The sequence below is a fragment of the Polyodon spathula genome, chromosome 15, assembly GCF_017654505.1.
Source record: "Polyodon spathula isolate WHYD16114869_AA chromosome 15, ASM1765450v1, whole genome shotgun sequence".
In the NCBI taxonomy this organism is placed as follows: Eukaryota; Metazoa; Chordata; class Actinopteri; order Acipenseriformes; family Polyodontidae; genus Polyodon; species Polyodon spathula.
In genome coordinates this window covers 25328779-25354499 of record NC_054548.1, presented here as the reverse complement: position 1 = coordinate 25354499, position 25721 = coordinate 25328779, and the positions used below count along the sequence as shown (strand labels likewise).

Sequence of the window (25721 nt, the reverse complement as noted above, 5' to 3'; positions counted from 1 at the left end):
AGAGTGGTTTCTGATACAGTAATAAGGAAGGATTCTCAGAGTACAATGAGTTATATTTTGTTAAATTATACATGGCATGATTGAGCAACACTGCAGCCTTAGGGGGGAGGGGCGCCTTTCAATCGCATTTCAACCAGTTTAGAAGAATACTTAAAGGGGGTTGCAGCTATAGTGTTGATATGCCCACACACTGGAGCATTTATCAATTCCTAATTGATTGAGCTTATTATTATTATTATTATTATTATTATTAGTAATATTTAGGTACAGCTTTGTCGAATCTGATTTGCCAACCTCGTTTACTGTAAATTTATTTTATTCCCGTATTTTGTTTTGTTGCATCAATGAAATATGATTAAAACAGAAAGAATCGATGAGTTACAGCGACGCTGCGCTTGTTGTGGTATGTTGATTTAGGAATGGACTGTGTAAACTCCCTGCTGCGCAGCGAATGCGCTTTTTCAGTTTCTGTATCTCATCCCCAGTCAAGCAAACTTTCCCGATCTCCGTGTCTTACACACACAACAAACATGCCGACCCTAGTCAACCTTCTTGTGGCTTTCCTACCGTTTCATCTTTTCTCGGGTTCTTCACAGTGTAAGTAAACAAAATGCGCATGGGTATTTTACCTTCATGATGGTTTCGTCACGCCGTTTAGCAAACTTAAATACATTATTTCCTTTTTGAACTGGGAAAATACGTCGTAAATATTTTTTTCAACACGCATCAATTTATAATACTATTTTATGTGATTTATTTCGTTTTTTTTGTAGTTGCATTGTCTCCGAAAGAAGCTTCACAGTTTCTGCGGAGACAGAGACGGGCATACCAGGTTTTTGAGGAGACAAAACAGGGCCATTTGGAGAGAGAATGTGTGGAAGAGCAGTGCAGCCGGGAAGAGGCCAGGGAGGTGTTCGAGAATAACCCAGAGACGGTAAGGATGTCTTCTTTTATTTTTCTGTCATTGTAATTCCCCCAAACTTTGGCTTGTTGTGTCTGTCATTTGACAGACCAGCGCCATCGCTTAATAAAATAGTTGTTACATTTACAAAGGTTATTAAATCAAGTATATAGAGTGGTCATTAGTTTTGCACCATCGTCTGCATTTTTTTGTTTTATTCCGAATCCTAACCAAAACGAACCTCCAATTTTAAGAGAGAAATTATTTCTAAAAAAAGAATGGGTTAGTATCTGTCCACTGACATGCAGCTTCCAGACAATTCCTGTCAGTGATTTTTATTTATTTATTTATTTATTTATTGCAAGTGTTTGATTGGTGTCGAGCTTGAAATGATATTGAAACATACATTTTTTTCCCTTTCTCCTACAGTATACCAGCGTATATACTGTGTTAAACTATAATGAAATTACATATATTTACATTTAGTGAGTAACAGCAGTACAGTGTTTTTTAATTAGATGTCTCAATGGGCCAAATTCAGAAATTACCTGTAAAATAATCAAACAAATATATATATATATATATATATATATAGATATATATTATATATATTATAAATATATATATGCGTAAAAAAAAGCCTTGGGGCGATAATTTGGAGATTATTGGCCGGAGTAAAATGGTTTTACTCATTTAAAATTGAGATGAATTTTACGAATTGATTCTTTAACTATTACAAAGGACCCACATGTTCAGCAAACTGGGAGGACAAGTAAAAAATAAAAAAGGAGAAAAATGTTCGACAACTTCATCCTCAGTTACAGAATGTTCACACAAGGGACAGCTTCTAATACAGTGGATAAACGATTACAGCCAACAAACTAATAGCTTTTTCTTGGTTTCTTCTGCAGGATTATTTTTACCCAAAGTATTTAGGTAAGTTTTGTATTAATTTATCAGCGCAATAGACAAACTGCAAACTGAAAAAGCAGCTTGTTTTCATTCATGTTACTATAAGGACTAACAATATAATACATTTAATCTGTGTTTGCATGTAGGGATATAGTGTAATATCCTCCTGATCTGTGCAAGAGGACATTTTGGGGGAATAGTGAAATTGTGTGTCATTATGATTCCCTATATGCCTGATAATGTACTTGAACATGGTACTATTTTTATTTGTATTTCTTTTTTTTTACATTTTTATCCCGATGAAGATTGCATTCAGAAATTTGGACAACCGCAAAACAGGAATCCTGATCTCGTAACTTGTGTACACAGTAAGTAGCTCCAATTTTATATCAACCTGCTTCTGCAGGTGATCCTGATAGCTAACAGTGACTCAACACCTTTATCCAGCAACAATCCTACTGTTACAAATATAAGAATAATTCTGGCATGGCTATAATGTATAGTACAGTAAGTGTGTTTTTTAAAATGTTCACTTGTACATTTAAAAATACAAGTGGCTGGTACAAAAACGCAGTGGCTTGAATGTTTAGCATCCAAAATGTTTAAACCTTTATATTGCCAGATGCTTCACTAGTAACTAAACAAAACGCAACCATGCATATCACCTTTTTCAGATATTCAATATCTATCTTTATTCAGGTATCTCAACCTGTTGTGTTTGCTTTCTTGTATTCACTTATGAAACCCAGAATCATCTTCCTCAGCTGTTAATAATCCAACAGTAACATAGCACCAGCAGCTGTCAAAGTCATTCTGTTGCCTTTGTTTTCCATTAGAGCCAAAAACTGCCATATGTTTCAGTACATCAAAAATATCAAGTTTGCAAAAACAACTCTGCGTTATTGCATAATAGTGCACAAGTAGGGGTTAGTTTGTGAAGTATGTGTGCTAGTCAGCTTTATAAGGTTCAGTTCAGTATTTGCAGTAAGAATCAGTTTTGATTCAGGAATGTTTATCATTTTTTTTTTTTTTTATGTATTTATTGTTTGGTCAAGAAAATGATTTATTTATTGAGTGAATTCCAAGAAGCACTGGAAATTTATTATGTAATCGTGAAAAGGATGTTTAGGCAGTTATGTTTTGCATGTTAGGTGGTTGCAGCCATATGTTTACATAACAGACATTATAAAATCAAGCAAACACAATTTTCTATGTAAAATACAAACTGTTCCAATTGTATATGAAAGTATTTGGGTCAGAGTTCATGCCAGGAATGAAGCGAAGTGATATCCAAGAAGTTTCAAGGCTGCATGCCTCAATGACTCAATAGACTAGTTGACTTAATGGCCAATTCACTTCATAAATGTTACAAACAAAAAAAAAACGATTACATTCTGTGATGTAACCACATTGTTTTGTTATGTCACTCACATTACACGAAGATATCCTTTATTTTTCACATAGAATGCACTAATATCCAGTTTTAACTAATGGAGCAACATTGTTTTTCTATTCAACGTTGCTTGTTATCAGATGTATGGGGAAACCTCAGCTCCAATACACTTCTGTTATGTTTAACTCTCTAGATATTCCTGATCAGTGTTCTCCTTCACCATGTAATCCGGATGGGACTGTAAGATGTGAAGACAAACAGGGAGCCTTTACTTGTCATTGCTTCCCAGGTTGGACAGGGGATGGATGTCAAAAAGGTATGGTCTTGGCTTTGAAAGTCTGTGTCTATTAAACCGTTTTTGATGTAAAGGAAACGCTCATGAGTAAGTAGCTTTGAAAAGCAACTTGGTACAAGTATGAAGTATCTGTTGCCTAAACCAATGGCTTCTTGTTTAGAATCACATTGTATAGTTTTCTGTTTCAGTCGTGATATCCTGGTGACATTTTTAGGTAAAGAAGCACTCATGCGGCGGCCTCCATAAAGCTTTCAAAAGTATCTTGCTAAGTACAGTTGGTATGCAAGAGTGTAACCATTAAACTTGTCCCCCTGCAACACTCTGCTTCAAGTTGATGCAACAAATGCAAAATTTGTTCTGCTGTATTTGGTATTTCTTACAGATACTGATGTATTTTTTACATCGACTTGGGGCAGAGTGTTGCAGGGGGACTAAGTTTTTAATGGTTACACACTTACGTACGAGCTGTGCTTGGAGAGAAGACATGTTTAAGAGCTTAAAGTGCTGCTAGAAATATCTAGAAAAATAAATCTTAAATCAGAATAATTCCTGTATGTAGATTTTGATGCAATTCAGAAAAAAGCCATTAATTTTATTATCATTCCTTTTGATGGTCTCTATTAATAGATATAAATGAATGTGATAAGACAAATGGAGGCTGCGATCACATTTGTTCAAACAAGCGGGGAGGTTATGCATGCTCTTGCCGTTCCGGATATACCCTCGCTGATAAGCACACTTGTACTGGTGAGTACAGCATGTCCATGCTTCTGTTCATTTGTAACAAATGCAGTTTCAACACACTTGCATACAACGAAAAGATTAGGCTTATTCTGACCTGATAAAAAGCTGAATTTAATTTTGAAAAGTTGAGAGCTGATTAACGCCAGCTTGGGAAGAACAGCAGAATTTTACTGCCTGTAAAACCAATTTATACAATTGTGATGAAACTTGGTACAGACATTCTTTAATACATGTTGTTGAGGGTCAGGATCTGGGAATCTGAGGAAGAATCTGAAATTAATCTGAATGAAAAGTCAACTTGTTGTCTAATGCCTTCAACATTGCTTGCATGCTTGCTGTGTATTTTGTTCATTTTTTAGTTAGTGATCACACTTAACAATCAATGTCATTCTCATTTCTAACCCTTCCAGTGTTTTGTTTTGCTAAAATCTCTTTTATAAAGTGATCTCAAATGCAAAACATTCCAAACTAAATGCTTTTACCATGAAGAGTGGTGCTGCTGCAAAACTGGTTGACTGTATTGAAGATGGTAAACAAAAACGGAGTGCTAACTAAATACTAAATGTTTCTTTGTATTTTTTTCTGCAAACATATTTTAAAAAGCAAGAACAAGTCTGTTGCATGTGATTCCCAGTGTCTTATGTTCAGACTCATGCTATGTATGTTGGAATATAAATGTGAACATGCCTAGTCAGGTACTCCTCTGTACTGTCCAACATGTCTACACTGCTGATGTAAGGAGTATTATGCCTTATTTGAGTCATTTACAGTAATGGTTTCTGAAACCTGTTACGTCATCTGAAGATTTTTTTTTTAATTCAGAAATAAGGGTGTGTGATCTGTAGATCAAATTAACATGAAAGGAGACAACAATGAATCCTGCAGGCATCTATACATTGAAATCTAACGGTGAATTCCTTTATTCAGATGTCGACGAATGCACAGTGAGTCCAGATGTCTGCGGAACTGCTCAATGTCTAAATTCAATTGGATCTTTTGAATGCCTTTGTGATGGAGGGTACTTCTATGATAACATTACAAAGTCTTGCCTTGGTAAGTATTTTCTTATTAAAAATAAAACTATGTTAAGGCAGCATACTCATACAAATACTGCTGACTGATAAGCTTTCACCATCCTTCTAAGGAAGGTCCTGGAGAATGAATTTGTTTTCTGTATAAGTACCTCTAAAGCTGCTTCACATTCCATTGAATAAATAGAAGAAACAATCTAAGAATGAAGCTCTAGCATGGGCAAGATGTAGCATTACTGCAGTGTCGGAACGTCACCGCATACAGTGGTGATCGTGCAGTGCAGCTTGAAGTGTAAAACCAGTACTTTCTTGTTTCTTCTTGATTATTCATGCTTTAGATTTTTTTTTTTAAAGGTATGAAAATTGTAACAAAAAAAGAAATTGGAAAATATAGATACTTGGGTTACTTGTACAAGTCAGATGTGCATTAATGGCACATGTGTGTTCTGGTTGTAGATGTTGACGAATGCGAATCAAAGTCATGTGCAGGGTCCTGTGTGAATACGCTAGGAAGTTATCAGTGCTACTGCAATGGGAGGAACGGAGTGAAGTTAGCTGCAGATCTGACCAGCTGTGAGGTAATTTAACCTGTATATAGCTGTCCTGTTCACAACACTAGATCTGAATTACTTTTTAATAAATTAAAAATGTTTGGTTTGCATGAAACTTATAGAAGCCAGCAACAGAGAACAGAAAAGTAAATGGGTATCAAACTTAATTTAATTAGAAAACTTTAAAAACTCTTGAGTTAAAGCTGTGCGTAATTCCCAGTATGCTAATTAAAAAAAGCATCTAAGCTTCTAGATCATCTTAATAAAATGTAGAGATATACAGTGCTTGTGTGGGAGGACAGATTGGTTTCACTGGGTGTTGAAGTCTTTTGCGCAAATATGTGCTGCGGTTTTATGATAAGCTGCTTTTGACTGTTTGGAGTCCAGGCTGCCAAACTCCCTTTTCCTTCCTAGGAAGCATGTGCTACAAAAAGCTTTTATTGCTCATAGCTCAAGTATTATTTACAGAACCATTAATATATATATATATATATATATATATATATATATATATATATATATATATATATATATATATATATATATATATATAGGCTTTAGTACCACAAATACATGTCTCACAAAACAGAGGATGGTTACAAAAGAAATCTCTAAGCTGTGGCTTCCAGTGTTATTAAAGTACTACAGCAGTCTTTAGCATTATACAGTCTTGTTAACAATGAACTGAATCTGTGGCCTTTTAATCACAGTATAATGAGGACGAAGTAAGCAGTATGACAAAGTGTAATAAAGCATAGGGAAGCACTGTAAAGCACAATATGGTAAAGCAGATTAAATATGGTAAATGCATAGTTAAACCATGGGATAGCATGGTAAAATTGCAAAATACTGTGGTAAACTTTTATTAGGGGATACAGTATAAATATTATGAGACAACTGAACCCAGTGCAGTCAGTGCTTTCTTTCCTTCTTTTCATAGAGCATTGAGCCTTGCGTCTCTCTAAACACACAGAGAAGTGTTAAATCCCTCTACCTGGGAAGGATGTTTAGTGGTGCTCCTGTGATACGGCTGCGTTTTAGAAGAAAGCAACACATTGGGTGAGAAGACAATAGCATGTTTGTTTTGCTGAAATGAATTGTGAAACTAACAATGCAGCGAACTAATCTTTGACAATATCAATGATTGAGTTCATTAAATGCTAACCAGATGCTTGAAATGCAACATTTATTATTCAGATAAACTCGTGTGTGAGTGAGTGTGTGTGTGTGTGTGTGTGTGTGTGTGTGTATCTATCTATATATATATATATATATATATATATATATATAATCAGCAGCATCACATACATGTACAATACACGTCTCAGCTTTAATAAAGTCATAAGTATTCCCTCCTAATTGTCACACGGTACTTTAACTGAATGCCTGCTTCTACTTGATTTGTGTACATAGATGTCTAAAGTTAGATTTTTTTTCTTCAGTGTGAATGGGGCATATGTACAACTATAAAGAAAACAAAGGTAAGTAGGTAATATGAACACTTTTAGGACCAAGAATTAGGAACACAAGACCCGTTAACATCACCTCTAGGAGGGACCTAAGCTTGCACACACTGTTATCTTTGATTTAGCACTCGGAGGACTTTTTTTTAACCATACCTTAATGAGTAGCAGAGCAAATGAAAAAAAAAGGCCAAATGGTGTCCCAGTACAGTTTGAATAGACAGTCTTTATGTGGTTCATACTGCAAGTGGAAGGGTTTATGGTTTTCCACTGTCTCTGTTTACATTATAAACATGGCGCTATGCTTGCGGAGCCAGTAAAAAACTGAGCCAGGTATTTTATTTTCATTTAGTTTCACAGCAGAATTTGACTTCAGGACGTTTGATCCGGAGGGCGTCATCTTCTTCACTGGTGGCCATCTGAACAGCTCTTGGATCGTGCTGGCAATCAACCAAGGCAAGCTGGAGCTGCAGCTGAAATATGGAGAGGTCAGGAGAGTGACCAGCAGCGGGCCGCTTGTGAACAACGGGCTGTGGCACAGGGTAATTATCCACTCCGTTCAGTTTTATAAGAAAGCAGTAACACGCGGCGCCATGGTGTTCAAATATGCTGCTCTTCAGCACAAGTGCAGTAAACAGCCTAGGCCTGTGGATATGGGACCATATAGGAACATCCTGGAGTGTGTTATTGGGGTTATAAAATGGATTGGATATGTGATTATCCCAGAATGAATCACAAGTAATATCTCTATATTCTGCTACAAATGAGAGGTGGTATGCTGTTTTTTGTTTGTTGTGAATTCCAATGCAAGTTTGTATAAGCATGAGTTAAACTTTTGCATTTGGCAACCTACAGTACTATTATTGAGTTTTCCAACGTATGATTGATGGACACTTTTTTTTTAAATCTTTCTTATTAGATATCTGTTGAAGAACAGGGCAGGAGTTTGATTATTAAAATTAACAGAGAAGCAGTTATGAAGATTGCTGTAAACGGAGACCTCTTCACTCTCAAAAAAGGGTTACATGAGCTCAATCTTACTGTGGGAGGAGTGCCTTTCAAAGGGGAAGAACTTGTTAACCCAGTAAGTGATTTTGTGCCTCTGGTGTTCTGAGTTCCCCCAGTGATACCAATCCCTTGAATTTGTCATCATGTGTTTACAGGGAAGGAAATAAGACTCCGGTTGCATAGCAGTTTGATCCATTCCTGGTTATACTATGAGTTTAATCAGACCTACCTGACTTACCTATGCACTGTGGATAATCAAGGCTGTATTAAAACCTGGGGGGTGACACTGCTATGCAACTGTATTTTAGTAAATCATCTGAAATACGCATAATCAACCAAAACATTTATATTGAGGTATACATTTCTGAAAATAATAAATTGTTGACTAACTTGGTACGTCATTGTTAGTTTAATATTCTAAATTCCTTGAGGAACAGTACACATTTTATATTTTTGCATAAAAGGTGGTACAATGGATGGCACAGCATACTGCAGGAAGTATAACAACAAAATTACTTTTTTTCTGTTAAGACATTTGTTTAAATATTTAGTGTAATTGGCTCTGAATAAAATAAAATAAAAAAAATGTTGTTACTGCTGATGGAAGAATGATGATTCAGGGCATTCCTGCTGATAGTGTGCAGAGAAGCTGATAGGAAACGGATTCCCAGAATGAGCCGCTTTGATTACTGGTACTGTTTTAATCCTTAGTCCTTTAATCGCCTAATTCACTTTGTTAGCATGCAGCTGTTTTTTATTTTTTATTTTGACCTAATCTGTTTTTACAACAGCAAATGCCCAAAAAGTGATTAAAGTGGCATCCTCATGAATTACTGTCTGCTTATAATGAACTTTACAGTAATCCACAGTCAGCACTGTGAGCCAAGAAGTGTTAGTCATGCCAGATCAGACAAGCAGACACATTGGACCACAATCTAAAAACATTTTTGTACCACATTCAGCAGTTTAATTTGTATAACTAATAAAGAAACGACTTAAAACTACTTGCAAGCCCCTACATTAAAGTTTTGTTTTGTTTTTGGTTAAAAAAAGGCTAATGACGATTTGGAGTAAAAAGCTTTGTGAGTGTAGTGTTTCTGCGTGATTAATTTAGTTCATGACTAGAAAGTTAAGACATAATACCTTAAGTGTTATCCTGTGGAAGGTTGCAGAGTACGTGTTTTTCAGGTCACAGCGGTTCACTAGTAAAGCTGTTTTCGGTTTGTTTTTTGTAGTTAAATCCTCGCCTGGACGGCTGCATTAGAGACTGGTCATGGCTGAATGGGGAAGACACTTCCATCCAGGAAACCATTAAGTTTAATGAGAAGATGCAGTGCTTCTCTGTCACAGGAAGCGGCTCATTCTACCCTGGGAATGGATTTGCACTGTTGAATGTTAGTTATAGTAAGTGTCTCAACTAAAGAAACATGTTTTAAAAGGGAGAACGAGTGGTATAGTGTACCAACTAAGTTAGTTTATAGTTTAAACACTATCCAAGAGTTGTTCAAAAATAGCATGTCAAGAAATGCTGGCCTTAGATGGTGTGTAGGATGATTTACTTCATATTCAATATTTATTCAAAACATTTTTCATATGCACACAAATGTTGTATACATGCAATATTATTCACATAATGTTGCAGTGATTCAGAAATGTATACTGCACTCTTGTTGATGCATGTTTATTCTTGTTAATGAAATTTTTAACAGAGTCTAAAACCCCTCATTTGAAAAGGGCAGATACCATACAGGACAGAAGAGCCATTCAAACTGAGCTGAAGATGGCATTCATTTATTTTGCAGTAGTCATTCCTGCTGTAAATTGACCATGCAACACTTGGGTGTAAAAATGATCAAGTAAACATATCGCTTCCACAGTGCCAGATTGGCACATGTATAGTAAGGCTGTGTATTTCAGGTAATAGATTAAACATTTAAACATTTTGTGTGGTTTACCTTATATATTTTCAATACAAAAGTAGACTTGTTTTGATGTTTAGTCATTTGTTTTTACTTTTGTGTGTATTTGAAGTTGTACAGTTATTTTCACATATGGTATTCAGATACAGTTTTTCAGTGTATCAGGGTACTTGAAACTTTTACAGCCTTAATTTATAAGTACTGTATCTATGTTTGAAACTGCAACTCTTGCTGTGTGATAGAAGGCTTTGGTAAAAGTGCTTGTTTTTGTTTGCAGCAACATTTACAAAGCAATAAGCAAGTACAGCTTTATTGAATTTGTTTAAATATCTCTTGTGATTTTTGTTTGTCTCAGGTGATCCTAAAGGAGCCTGGACTGTGAATGTTTTTATGAATATCCGTCCATCAGCAAGTCCAGGTGTGCTGTTTGCTCTGGTCAGCGGGGAAGGCGTCCCACTGACCCTCGCGCTCACGGACTACCATCCTGCAAAGAAAGTCAGAGCACAGGTAACCAGACCTCCTCACCCTCGGCATCAAACACTAAATAGTGCTTCATCACCATTTTATTATACCTTGCTGCGCTTGTTTTCCAAAAACAACTACAAAGAAATACATGCAGTATTTATTTTTGTATAAATAGGTATTATTGACATGTATTCTGCAATATATAAAATTTGCAAAACATTTACATTTCGACAACCTTTTATAACCTCATTTTTCATTAAGAAGTACCGTTTGGTAGTTATGCTTAATATATATATAATTTATATACAGGTAGTGGACAATATAGTGGAAACACCTGGGTAAATGAGGGACATCAAGTATATTGAAAGCAAGAGCTTCCACACAGGTGTAGCTCATGCGTTAATTAAGCAAATAACATCCCAGCATGCTTAGGGTCATGTATAAAAATGCTGGACATGCCTGGTTGCCTGAATTATGGCTGCAAGAGGAGATGAGCAACTGCAGTTCAATTGACTGCAAATTTCAACCTGGGGTGCGAGCAGCCAGTTTCATCAAAAACGGTCTGCCGAGAACTCCATTCCGTAGTCGGGTTTCAGTGCACAAACCGCTCATCACACCTGGCAATGCACGTTTGCGAGTCCAGTGGTGCAAAGAGCACAGGCAGTGGACTATGGAGCAGTGGAGAAATGTGATACGGTCAGATCAATCATCCTTCACCATGTTCTCGACAAATGGAATAGTGCACGTGTGGTGCCAACCTAAAGAACTCTACAGCCCTGAGTGCTTGGTTCCAACAGTGAAGGGTTCTGGTGGTTCCGTAATGTTGCGGGGTGCATTTTCCTGGCATAGTTTGGGTGCACTCATTCCCTTAGAAGGCAAGGTCATCGCTACTTGATCATCTTCACCCCACGTTGAATCATTTCTTTCCTGGGGGGGGAGGAACGACGACAACAATGCCCCCATCCACAAAGCACCTGTGGTCGCCGAATGGTTTGATGAGCATGACACTGATGTTATCCTTATGTCATGGCCTTCTCAGTCCCAGTTGAGCATCCCTCCTGCAGAATTCCAGAGGCTGGTAGAGTATGCCACGGCGGATACAGGCCATACTGGCAGCGTGGACCAACACCCTATTAAGTGACTTTACATTGGTGTTTCTGTGTTTTTGTCCACTACCTGTATATACAGTGCTCACCCATTGTAACAAAGTTGCTGGGGTTAAGAGATCACATTATTTGTGTTTTTCCTTATAATGAATATTGGCATTTTTGTTCCCAAAATGATTTACAATCACAAGCCAAAGTAACATATGTAAACTGCTATTCCACCAATTTAAAGTTTACACCACTCTGTAAAAATTTTTTTTTAAAAATACTAATAATCCAAAAAATTTACACAGAATCCAAGGATTTGTATAAACAGTTTGGTTTTGTAACATTAACGGACAGTTTTCACTTTTCGGGGGGAAAAAAAAAGTAGGCTACAGCGTTTTAAATGCAGTAAAACAAAATCAGTGTTGTAGAGAGAGATTTTCATTCTCTAAGTGTTTTTTTAGTGCTGTTAATTGTTTTGTTTTTTAAACAACTTATCCTAGCATAATTTCATAATAACATCTCCAGCATCACAGCACCAATCGGTATTTATCAAGTCTTGTGTTTCTAGGTATCACAAGGTAAAGTCATTCTGAAATCTAAACTCACTAATAACTAGTTATTATTGATTTATACTGAACGTGTAAAGAGCAGCAAATCAGAAGATCATATAACTATTATGAACTGTTTTTCATTTACAAAAAATATATATATAAAGTTAGTCATTTGTTCCTCAAAATTCTGTAGCTGGCTTTCACTCTATACACAAATGTTGTCTGATTCGTAAAGGAAAACAAATATTAGTGGAAAGGTATTTTAAAAGCTTAAAATGCAGCAATGTGCAACCGAAAACTATTATTTATTTACTAGACCTATTACAAAAAAAAACAAATCAAGTAATTCAAAGCTAATGTTAACTTATTTGTGTGGTTCAAGGGGTGGAGCTAGGCACCAACAACCTATCCTCTCCTGTCATCAATTAAATCTACCTTATTTAAACATTAGTCACCTCTACCTAGCTGTCTTGTGTTTTTTCGTTTTGGCATAAACCTAAGCGATTTCAAGACCAATCAACTTTCATATTCCTCAATAATGGAATACTTACAGCAGTCGTCATCGGATTCAGAGGATTCCCAGGATTTTCTGTCATTACCAGATCATTCTCCTCCAGCTTCAATCCAGGGTCCATCCAGTCTCTGTTTTTTCTGCCCTTCTGGTATTTCAGTTACATCTGATCAGGCTCCCGATCAGGCTGTCGTCCAGGTTCCAGTTCAAATGTTGCCTACCATTCCTGCCACTCAAACATCGAATCGGCGCCGATCCAAGCGACTTCGGCCTTAGGACGCCCCTCCGGATCGATTGTTTTGGAAGGACTGGCCCATGAATAAATTGATAAAACCCCTCATTAAAACGGTAATGCGATTCCAGCAGGGAGTGATAGAGTCTCTTTTTATTCTCTATTGCAATTCAGTCTCAGCAGAACCAGTCTTTCCTCCGAAAAAACATAATCAGCCGCGCCCAGCCATTCAGCGTCCTAAAACAGACAGCAGGCAGCCTATTCCGGATCAAATCACCCCCACAACTAGCACCGCTAACCAGCAGCCAGCCATTGAAATCCAACATTCGCAAATATTTAACGAGATAAAATCATTTATGCAGCCTTTTGCCGATACTCTATCTTCGGTCAGTTCTCAACTGTTGGGTCTAGATAAAAGGGTGTCTAATATGGAACAGGGAAAACAATCTTCAGCTCTGTCATTAATTCCAGCATCAAATACTGCAGCGCTGCCTACAGCTTCTTCCGGTCCAGCCCTAATTTCAGCCAGCGAAACAGCCTCCAATATACAACCTCGCTACTGCCTCTACATTGGATCCTTCTCTCCAACTACAGCTAGACATCACACTATATCTCCTCAAATCAGACGTAACATTCTCGAAGGTAAGGACATTAATCTTGTTTCACTATTAATGACGACTTTGGAATTCTTGGACCATAGAGTAGTGGATTACGGAGATTTGGCAGTAACTCTAAAATCCAGAGATCCCAGACTGTTTAAAAATCTTACATTAGGGGAATTTGTCCTTGCTTTCTCCATATTCAGAGATATGTTATGCTCGGTATATCCTAACCGCAGAGCAGAATTGGACTCATACGAATACTACATCATGGAGCAGTCTGTCAGACACGGAGGGACTATGTTTTTTGAGTATCATAAAGCATTCTCTGCAAAAGCAGCATCGATATTGGCAGCACATAATCACATCATCAATTGGGCACAACCTGACCCAGATCTATTTAACAGAATTTTTGGTGGTCTAAGAGCTAACGCATGTGGGGTCTGTGCTTCAACAGTTCATTCAACATCCCTCTGCCCTAAAGCTGCAACTGCATCAACTTCTAAAGCACCCGGTTTCGCCGCCAATTCATACAGATCTTCAGTACCTAATCCTATACATTTTTCAGCTTCCCTCGATCAGTCCACAAGGAAAGACAAATACGGGTGCAGTATTAGATTTTCAGGAGGAAGACAAATCTGCAATAATTTCAATGCTGGCTTCTGTTCGAACAGGCAATGCAATCTTATCCACACGTGCAGCAATTGCGGAGACGATCACGCTAATACAATCTGCCCTTTAAAATGCAAGTGACTTTCCCCGATGCTCACAGTCTTTACTCCTATAAACATCCCCGCATTACAAAGTAAATTACAGAATCATCCCGACAGTAATTTAATTAATTACCTGATCGACGGATTAAAAAAAAAAAAAAAAAAAAAGTTTTTCAACTGGTCTGACTCAAATTCCTTCTTCCTCGTTCAAAAGCAAAAATCTTTATTCAGCAACGCAAGAACCACAATTAGTGCAATCTCTCTTCGAAAAAGAAATTATAAAAGGATTTATAGTCGGTCCATTTTAGCTCCTCCTTTTCCAGTATATAGAATTAATCCTTCGGCATTGCCACAAGGAAAATGTAAGGAAAAAAGCATCTCATTATTGATTTGTCAGCACCATGGGGGTCAAGCACCAGCAGCATTAACTCATTAATTCCCCAAGATCAATTTTCCCCGCATTATATCACTATTGCAGACGCAATACATTCAATTAAATTAGCAGGTCGTGGTTGCTGGTTAGCAAAGGCAGATATATCAGACGCATTTAAAGTAATGCCAATCCATCCGTCTCTCCGTCACCTGTTTGGTTTATGCTGGGAAGGGAAGTTTTATTTTGCCACCCAATTGACTTTCGGCTGCCGCAGCAGTCCGAAGATATTTGATACCCTGTCGGAAGCATTATGCTGGATTCTTCTTAATGTCTATCATGTCCCATTCTTGCTCCACTTGCTGGACGATTTTTAGTAATTTCTCCTCCTTCAGATGCACCAGCAGAAGCGATTTCCAATCTTAAAAGCTTATTTTCTGAAGTTGGCTTTCCGCTTTCAGAAGAGAAATCAATTGGTCCCCTTCATTCTTTGGAATTCCTTGGAATCATTCTAGATACAGAAAAGTTTGAAGCTAGCCTGTCTGAGTCTAAACTTAACCATATTCGTTTGCTTATTGAGGATTTTCAGATCAGTAAAACAATTAAAAAACGGGCACTACTTTCATTGCTAGGTTACTTTAACTTTGCAATACGTATCATTCCACAGGGGAGGACGTTTATATCTCGACTGCTAGCGCTGGCATCAACAGCAAATCTGGACTCCTATATAAATATCTTCTCAGAAGCTAGGAAAGACATTAAAATGTGGTTTGCGCTTATTCAGCACTGGAACGGTCTTTCTATGTTTTACGATGATTTCATTTCAGCTCCATACGATATGGCTTTATTTACTGATGCCTCATCTGGGACTCGGAGGTCTATTTAACAATCAATGGTTTTGCAGTACATGGCCTGAGGAAATCGAAAACATATCTCCTCATCTAAAATCCACAGCTCTGCTAGAGATATACCCAATAGTAGCAGCTGCCCAGCTATGGGGTCATCTCTGGTCTAAGAAATCAATACTATTTTACTGTGATAATTCAACTACAGTGCATATTATAAATAAAGGACGTTCCTCTTCCCCTCTTATCATGCAATTGCTGCGGCGGCTAATTTCCAAATTCCACAGTTTGCTGCCCACAGCTCTGCAATATCCAGCAGCAACGCCACAGTTCAATCAGCTGATTTTCAACTAAATCCAACTATTAATAAACTTCTTAATTCAGCTCAAGATTACATGGCATCAGCACTTGCCCCATCTACCGTATCCTCGTACTCTACAGGTTGGGCATGTTATGTAACTTTTTTTTTTACAAATCAGGATTAATCCTACTCCATTCAACCAGGACTGGATCATGGCGTTCATAGTGCATGCGAAGGACTCTCTACATCTGGCACCAGCTACAATCAGACTATATTTGTCAGGAATTCAGCATCAATTTCGTTTGATGTCCATCAATTCCCCAACTCTATTATCAATTCCAGCGGTTCATCTCCTTTTACGAGGAATTTCTAAGTGCTCTCCGGCTCCTCCTTCTGCTCGCCTGCCTGTTTCTATAGACATTCTCAGTAATTTGATTTCAATTCTGCCCCATGGCTGTTTTTCTCCATTTGATGATTTAACTATGGAAGTCATATGTCTATCTGCATTTTTCAGGTTTTTGAGATGTTCTGAATATACAGTTCCTTCTATTGCCAGCTTTCCTACCCTCGGTATCCGCTGCAGTGACCTCAAGCTCATCCTAGATTCTCATTTCATCTTATTTCTTCACATTTCAAAAACAGATCAACTGTGGCAAGGACAATGTATTCAGCTTTCTAAGATCAACTCTCCTCTGTGTCCCTTCACTTCCATGTTGAAGTACATTGCAGAACGCAAGGCCATTTCATCCTCCGACCTTTTGTTTATCAATTCAAGCCGGTCTATTGTATCAAGGCATTGGTTTTCAACACACCTTTCCACATGGTGTCCAGAGCAGGTCTTCCTTCGCAATTCTACACTCCTCATTCATTTAGAATAGGGGCAGATACTTCAACTGCAAAAGCCAACATTAACCAGCATTTAATTAAAAATATGGGGCGCTGGACTTCATCAGCAGTTGAAACTTATATTCGTTCTTCATCATCTGAAATATCCTCCGCACATCAGTCCATTGCTAGTATGTCCGGAGTGGGGACGACCTTTCTGCCTGAGCCACCAAAGATTTAAAATAAGAAATAAAATTAAAAGAAAGGGTTTTTTTTTCTTTCCACTGTGCAGAGGGTCTTCACATAGTCATTAGGGTACAGTCTACTGTACACTTACTGTACCGTTAAATGTTTGTTTTCTTTCGTCTCAATGTTTTCTCTTTTCTTCTTTCTTATGCATTGGCGGTTCTCTTTTTTCTTCTTCACGTTGCGTCAGCAGGGAGCCGGGGGTCCATCTTGTGGGGGGTTAGTGATTCCACTTTCTCCAACCCTTTGTTAAGCTCCGCTTCATTTACCCCATAGAGGAGGGTTCTCCATGAGTCAGAGGGGACCCCCGGCCAAACCCTTCCATCTGCATGTATGTTTCTTTTGGGATTATTCTTTCAGGTCTGATGCCTCTATGTGAGGGTCCCCAAGCGGTGGCATCCCTCGTGTTTGTCGGGTCTCCTCAAAGATGGTGGCCCCTCTCCTGTTTGTCGGGTCTCCTCAGCAACAGAACCCCCCTTCTATTATGTTGGGCTTTGAAGAGGCAGAACACCACGCATTATATGTTTTAACAAATACTAACTTTATGTTTTCTTTCCGGTTCGCGAGCCTCATCGTATGTCGGGTAACCTCAGAGATGGTGCCCCTCTTGGTATGTCAGGTCACCTCAAAGACGGTGGTCCCCCTCCTGTTTGTCGGGTCTCCTCAGCGACGGAACCCCCCTACTGTATATGTTGGGTCAGGAAGAGCAGGAACCTCTTTTGTGTTAACAACACTAATTCATGTTTTCTTTCCGGTTCGCGAGCCTCTTCGTATGTCGGGTAACCTCAGAGACGGTGCCCCTCTGGTATGTCGGGTCACCTCAAAGACGGTGGTCCCCCTCCTGTTTATCGTGCCTATCAATCAAGTAAATGTTGGGCCTTGAAGAGGCGGAACCCCTCTCTCCATGTGTATATGTTTACTAACTCTGTTAATAAACATTAGCAGGGGCCATAGCTCTGCCCCGTGAACTGTATTCTACAATTTTCAGTAGCTTGATCTTAATAGTCTGATTTCAAAGAGAGAGTAAAAAAATCAAATAAAATGTCACTGCAATTGGTAGTTTAAAGTTTCAAAACAATTCCCTCCACCTGTTTAACAGTGCTTTCATTTGGAAAAAATGCAGCTTTGTGATTGGCAGATTTTATTTCCCTGCCTATGGAAACCTGACTGATGGCATGGCTCTTCTGAAAGCTGGCTGATGGCATGCCTCTTCTGAAAGTGTTGCAACCAACCAATGCTTGATTTAAAATCGGGTGGACCTCCTAACACCCTGTTACATTTCCCTGCCTGCGTTCGCAATATTATGCCAGAGACTGGGACCCCCTGTTGATGTTCCTGCACAAACCAACTGAATAAAGCATTTCCTAATTCCTTGTCTTTAACGCAGCACATTTTTTCTTGAGTAGCCATCTTTGGAGTCAGTTTGATCAAGAAAACATATTTTATCCATCCAAACAATGTAGATTCTGAAACACTGATATCTTTAAAAACTGCTGTTTGAGTTTGACCTTTTCTCACTCTGTCCACCACATCAAGTTTCGTCTTTCGTTTTTTGCGGTCTGCCATGTTTCTTACAGTTTAGTTCACCAGACGTTTGTGAGTCAAATTGCATTATAGGGGAAATAGGCACCACGACCTTACCATGTTATAATCGATTCCACACTATAACTGGGTGTGTTGTAGCGGGTGAGTACTGTACATAATATTTCATTTACCTACCCTTTCACTAATCGTAGCTGTAGTCTTAACCCTTAGCAGTCCATTTATTCAGCTTGACAGGCGCGTTAGGTACAATTTATTTTCACACACGCTGTTTATTTTTCACACGCTGTTTAATTTTTTTTTTCGGCGTAAAACAGGTTTAAAAGGCATTGCATGGCAAAACGACATCAGTGCTGCATCTCCAGCCAAGCCTGACCCCTTGTTCGCTGTATTTTTAACATACCTCTTAATTGACATGCATACTGATAAATCATCTCCTGATCACTCGTTTTATCACTAAACTCCTCAATAATGCGATCCAAGTCATTATTTTATACTATAACATCTCAAAAAGCTCTGCAAATGTTCATGATATTCTTTGAGTGCTGGATGCGTAAAAGCGATCTCCTTTGTTTGTGTCAGTGTTATCTCTGTGGTGCAGGGGCCTCTATTGCTGAGATATGCCCCCCTTTTCTTTTTGGCTTCATTCAGCTCTTATTGGTCTTACTCGGCCATTGAAAGGTTTTCTCTGCTTTTTCCGGAGAAAAATGACTCGAGACCTGTGCTTTACGTCTTTTTGATGATGTCGGACAGGGTCCGACATCGGACTGGAAAGGGAAAATTGTAATGTCGGACGTGGGGTTACATAGGACCGCAAAGGCTTAAAGGGTTGTGTCATAGTTGAATGAAAGGATATGTTCAGGAGAATCTAGCATTTGGCTGTGCATTTTCAGACATGATGCATTGAGGGTCAGACAAGATGAGGACAGCAATTACTGAGATCCTCTTTAGGGCTGTGGCTATATTACACTGATTAACGGGGCACTTGATATCTGCATGCATCTCCATTGTGAGTAATTGTGGTGAAGAGATGGTCATTTGGCCTTGAGGTGAGTTCTTTAACCGCTTTTCTTCGCCTTTGTTCAGCATGTGGTGCTGGCGGTGGGTGATGCAATTGTGTCCAGCGTTGGGGTGGAGGTGTGCGACGCTGACACCCACTCAGTCAGTATCACAGTCAGGAAGGACCTGATATCCCTGGAGGTGGATGGGATGGCAGGACAGAGTGAATTCAACTCAGCTGAGCTGGAGCAGCACATCACAAACCTGGGCACAGATCTACAAGGACCTGTTAACACTTATTTGGGAGGTGTTCCAGGTAATCGGAAAACAATACTATAATTATTTGAATGTATTTAGCAACTGTTTTATTTACTGAATTTAGCTTGGGCCTAAAGGTTACACCTTTGGCCAGATGCATAAAATACCTTGGGCCAGATGAAGTTCAACGGTTGGTTTCATAGACCCATATTGGTATTAATTTTGGATTACCTTACCTTAAATAAAATTAGATAGTTCAGGATTAGAGCTAATCAGGGTCTGTGGTACCAGTCACTAATGTTACTAGTGACAAATAAGAGCATTCTCCGTAAAATAAGCCTGATTTGTTTATTTCTTGCTTTGTAACATTAACAAGTTTCACTTTACTTTCTCATATATATTATATATATATATATATATATATATATATATATATATATATATATATATATATATATATATATATATATATTCTTAATTACATTAAAATAGCACAGTGTTTGTATGACCAGGCTTTAAGAAACACACATACTGGAATGCTTGAAAAAACTATTTTTGTATCTCTCAGCCACCCTACACGACCGTGATTTTTAACTGTAAAAAAGGTGCTGCCTCTCGTACCACTTCACTTGCTACCATTATCATTTGGACAGTGCTTAATTTGTAAAGAAAGAGGTGCCGAGGCGCAAGCAATGACAATAATCCCAACCTTAAGAAGCGAACATTCAAAATCATAACACGTTTATTTGATAGATTATTGTACGTACTAGTGTTAGATGTTTACAATCACGTATTCTATATCATATACACAGTAGTGCTGTGTGAAGTGAAATTAATTAAAGGCAACCGCAGGACAAATAATTAAAAAAAATAAAAATAAAAGCCTGTGTACATGTTTTGTTATGGTTTTGCTTTTAAATGTTTTTAAAGTCAGACAAATTAAAAGGCGTTCAGAGGACTCCAGAAGGACGACATTGAAAAAAAATTAAAAAATACACACCCCAACATGAACATTGGTTTGGCCCACAGTCTGCACTGTTATCAGCAACGTGTACGCAACAGAAGTAACTAGTGGATTACAAAAACGATTAATTAAATTTAGGCTGTTATCGTAGAATGTTTTTTTCTCTGTTAAATTATATTCATTGAAAAAGGCAAGAGAGAACCAGATCGTTCTTATTTTTTATTGTTTTGGTTTAATATAGCAGGCTAATGTTCCTATTTAGGCTGCAATAATTTGTTTTCATTAAAGTTGTCATTGTTAGTACTTATTTAATGAAACCAAGTAGTGTAAGAAGTTGCTTGTATCGTTCATGATGTTTTTCAAATCAAGTAAGCTTATTTATGTATAAAAAAACGACAATAGAGTTTGCAGCCAGTGTCATCTTGCTTACAGGCACTCGAGCTGAAATTGCAAAGTAATTTAAAGTAGGCTACAGACATGGCAGCAAACACTCTGTCTTTAGCTCGCACGCAAGAACTTGCAGACTTGGTACAACTGTGTTGAGAATTTAAAAAGAAAGCGTTTGAGATTTTTAACTAGCGGTACCGAGAACGTGACTCTGCATGCCCAGAGGTTCCGGGGCTGAGAAAAACAGCTAAAAAAAAACACTACATTTTGATTGTTTTAATTTACAATTTTCCTAATTTGTTTCTATTACATTGTGCTAATTTGTACCCATTTTTCTAAAAGCACTTTGATTAAAACCGTTTAGAAATGCTTTTTTTTTTTGGGGGGGGGTTGTCATTTTTTCATGCATTTCTAGCTTCATCATTGCTATCGATGTATCAAACGCTTGTGATTATAAAAAACAAACTAACTAACAAATTACAGATTTTTTAAACTGAAGAATCCAAAATCAGGAAAAAAATAAATCCGAAAATTCAAAATAATAAAGTAGGGCCCTACTTAAGTAATACGTTTTAAATATAAATTGACTTGCGTGTTATGTTGGTTTCTGCAATACCCTTAAACTCAAGAAACACTTGTGGGGAGAAACAGATTACATAACCATGTTTTTTATAAAAAGTTTTACAAAATCACTTTGATCGTTCCTGAACCACACACGAGTAATGTGTTTTAAACAACAGCAGCTCATAATGACACTGCCCTTAACTCCCTGTGCCGTTTTACCCTCATGGGTGATTTAGCAACCCACCTTATTAGCTTCACTAAATAAAAACAGTGATGTAGGGCACAGCTGATTCGATCAGTACAGCAGGCCCCTGTGTGTTAGTGAATACATACAAAACTGCAACAAGAATTTATGAAAAACTGTAGAAAATACCAAGTAAAACTAGAATAATACTGACGTGGATCGTGCCTGTTCTGTTGGACAGAGAACTGAGCATGTTGTATCTTCCATGCATCTTCCTAACACAAGTTTTAGTTGATACATGATTCCCTATTACACTTTTTATTCCAGTTAACGCAATGTGGAGCACATGTGAAAGAGACGTTATATTTTTGTGAACCAATGGGTGTGTACGTATTGAGGCTTCCCTTCTCATACCTGTTCCCAGATATTCCTGTTGATGCTACCAGTCCCAGCGAGGATTCAAGGGCAGAGACAGGGCCATGCACAAGTCACAATTTAGGGGAAAACAAAAACAATAGTCCAAATTAAAAATATTGTAAAAATATTAAAACAATGAACGTATTAAGGTTTCTCTTCTCATTCACAGATGTCCCTGTTTCTTCTACTGCAGTCTCTGCATTCTACAGAGGCTGCATGGACCTGCACATCAATGGAAAAGAAGTGGACCTGGATGAAGCTCTCTTGAAACACAGCGACATTCGATCACATTCCTGCCCTCCAGCTGAGAGTGGTCAAATCCTATAGAACCAGTCCTTTCCTTTTCTGAGCGTGCTTTTATTTCTTTATAGCTACCGGGTAATATTTTGCTTACGTCCTATCATGTAGGTAGGAGCTACTGATATTTAAACATGCCATTTGCAAAAGGTTTTTTTTTGTTTGTTTGTTTAATTCTCTGTGCAGAGCATATGTAATATAGGTGTAAATAAATCGGAGTGCTTGACTGTAATTGTTTTAGAATCATGCAGGTGAATATAGGGTACTGTGAGCACTAATACAGGTGATTCAAGTTTAGCAGTACAAGTTCAAACCAAGGACAATCCCTCAGAAGAGTTCTTATCAGTGGTTCTCTTCTGCAGTCCTCCAGACCACAAACGACCCAAGTTTTTGTTTGAACCTATTCCCTTTGTATGTGCCTGTATGCATATGCCACATTGACATATGTATCTAGAAAACTATCTAATGATGATGAATCGGAAATATACCATAAGGTATAAGTAATATATGTATGTCACAATTTAAATAGTTTTATCTATAGAACCGCCTATCCAGTTGTGTTGAAACTCAGGATATTCTGTCGTTTTTACATACTGTGGATGTAGTTCTCAATGATCTACTTTTTATTTATACTGGCACTGTAGCTCAGATTCTACATGTGGTGATGGCAAACATCAGAAAGGGGAGAGAAAAGGAGGGGTTCAGATGAAATGTGTAGTTCTGTACCGAATATGTGCTGTAAGGCACTAACCAGTTTACACCTGGTACCTGTGTGCGGGTAGACACAACATCCTTGGCTGGTGGAGGAGCTTTAGAAAACCGTTGACACACGAAGATCAGATCTGAATTAGGACTTTAAATAGCAAATGTTCAGTAATACTGATGAGTCACGATAAGTACAGTTTTAATATTCAGATGAGTTAGAATCAACATTGACTGTATACAGTACCTTTTTAGTTTAAAAATGTTGCTTGTTGTTTTATGTAATTATTTTTTTTTTTTTTTAAATCATGTATATTTTTTCTTAACTATTTTGTGTTTTCTTACTGTAATATTCCCTAAGTGTTTTTTGGTTAATAGGAAATGTATTGTATGTTTTATCCAGTATACAAGATATTGAACAGAATTGTTAATAAAAAATAACTGGTGCCGGTGTTTACTTTAATCTTGATTTGGGAATTTCTCTTAGGAATTGCAAGATTTATAGAGCAGTTAAATGTCACATAATAAATTTGTATATGTATATATGACTGCTACACTGTGTGTACCTTTGTCATAGGGCAACATCTTTTGGTTTATGTTGCTTTTTTAGGAGGGTTTACAACAAAGTTGTCTGTGTCTTCAGGTGGAGGTCATCGTAAAGTCAGTTGATCAATCACTCACCACAGATTAGAACAGGATTGTATTTGGAAAGCAGCGGAATTGTAAGGCGATATTATTTGGGAGTGCAGATCTGCGATGCAAGGTTGCCAGTTTGATGTTAGTATACATGGGCTGTTTATAAAATTCTGATCATGGGACAAGCTGCATAATCCTTGCAATTATTTTACTTTTAACTCAACTCTCAAAGCCTACGGTTTGAATGCCATGGTTTGTCGCTGAAATACGCGAATATTTAAGGATCAAAACAGAAACAGCAGTTATAAAACTTACCTGCAGTATCCCTGGTCTCCAACAGGGGGCTTCATTGACTTGACAATTCCTAAACAGCAAACTCCAAAAGGGTCAGCATAACTATCTGCACTTCTGAATATCACAGTGTTTCTAACTTGAATTCTTTACACTCCCCCAGCAGGGAAACATACATCTCAAAGATGAAGTAGCTTCAAATAACCATCTTTCTGGTGCTTTACATCTGGGATCAGGAGCTGGTCTTCTGTTCTAATTGCCTGCTATTGATATACTATACAAAAGTGCCTTTCAGAAAACAAAAACAAATGTTGCTTACTCTAACTCTGTAAGGCAAACAATCATTAGATTTTAAAACACAGGTTTTGCAAGAATCTGAGGATTTGAATCTTTATAAGTTATTTTTTTTTATTACAAGTTTTCACAAAACAAACACATCTGTTTTAACAAAGATATATGTCCATGTACACAAATAAACTGTATGCATGTTGATATGGTATAGATATAAATAAACAAACAACATAAATGAATATATTAATATTTCCTTGTGTATTTTGTTTGCTTGTTGAGGACAATACATTTTGATACTGTGAGGTCTATTCAACTGAACTAAAAGCAAAAGCAAGCATTCAATACAAACAGTCACTGTGAGAAAAGATATGTTTAAAAGGGTCCTGATTCTGTAATCTAAACTGGCTGTTATCAGATCCATTGAGAAAACCCCCTGCATGTTTAAAAACAAGGGATTAAAATGAACACATGATCGGCAGCATGCAGACTTCACAGTAATTTAAAGAAACTTGTTTGCCTTAAAATCCATATTAAAAACAGAAGGTTGGAATGGTCCTGTTTGCTCACAGTGCATGAAGTGGAGTGATCACTGCACGCAGTCGCTGTGTGTTCTTAGTAGCATGTGGTGTTCTACTGGTCTTCACAGAGACACTGAAGCATGTTCTCAGGAAGCATACGGTGGTGGTTTATCCCCAGGGTTATAGGGGGGCGTGTACAGAGATGGAGCGTTGGGAGAAAGCACGTAGCTGGAGGGGGCCTGACTGTCATCAGGAAGAGGGGTGTCTGCTGAAGACGGTGCTTGGAAACTGCTCTGATGCTACAACAGTAAAAACAGGCGACAGTTGTATAATATAGAAAGGCAAATGATACACAATTCAGCATTCATTGTTACTTTACAACTGACAAGTGGGTCACAACTGTTTTCCCAAAACATTAAATTCAATGGTGTCCAATGAAGATCCTAGGGTACTACCTGACAATTAGTGATACCCTTGGGTCTTCATTAGTTTGGATGCCTACTATTGGTATGGTAGCTTGGACACACTTTGGAACAAAGCCTACAAGAGGCTGGAAGAACTCCTGAGATATCCAGACTATTCTAAATCCTCTGTTCTAAATCCTCAGAGTGGTTCATTTCTTTCCTGTTGGGTCATATCAAGTCTAAGCACAGGCGGGACAGTGAACATGAATGCAGGTCTTACAAATTGACAGTCTTATTA

The 25721-nt window shown here is 37.9% G+C and overlaps 2 protein-coding genes across 3 annotated transcripts in view; one reads left to right on the top strand and one right to left on the bottom strand.

Annotated features, from left to right (window-relative positions):
* The first annotated feature begins 244 nt into the window (after positions 1 to 244).
* LOC121327976 (growth arrest-specific protein 6-like) lies at positions 245 to 24744 on the top strand. Its single transcript, XM_041272372.1, has 15 exons — positions 245 to 597; positions 774 to 934; positions 1813 to 1837; positions 2119 to 2181; positions 3400 to 3522; positions 4129 to 4248; positions 5173 to 5298; positions 5733 to 5854; positions 6768 to 6886; positions 7643 to 7832; positions 8210 to 8374; positions 9534 to 9702; positions 10573 to 10724; positions 19598 to 19826; positions 22454 to 24744. The coding sequence occupies exons 1-15, from the start codon at positions 420 to 422 to the stop codon at positions 22609 to 22611; spliced, it is 2100 nt and encodes a 699-aa protein (XP_041128306.1). The 5' UTR covers positions 245 to 419; the 3' UTR covers positions 22612 to 24744.
* A 16-nt stretch (positions 24745 to 24760) lies between these two features.
* Positions 24761 to 25721, bottom strand: part of LOC121327978 (transmembrane protein 255B-like) — a 44519-nt gene continuing 43558 nt past the window's right edge. The window contains exon 9 of one of the 2 annotated variants that reach the window (XM_041272373.1): positions 24761 to 25318. In XM_041272373.1, the coding sequence (XP_041128307.1) occupies positions 25166 to 25318 (153 nt within the window). In that variant the 3' untranslated portion in view covers positions 24761 to 25165. The remainder of the gene's footprint in view (positions 25319 to 25721) is intronic. The other variant, XM_041272374.1, reaches the window with a different exon arrangement.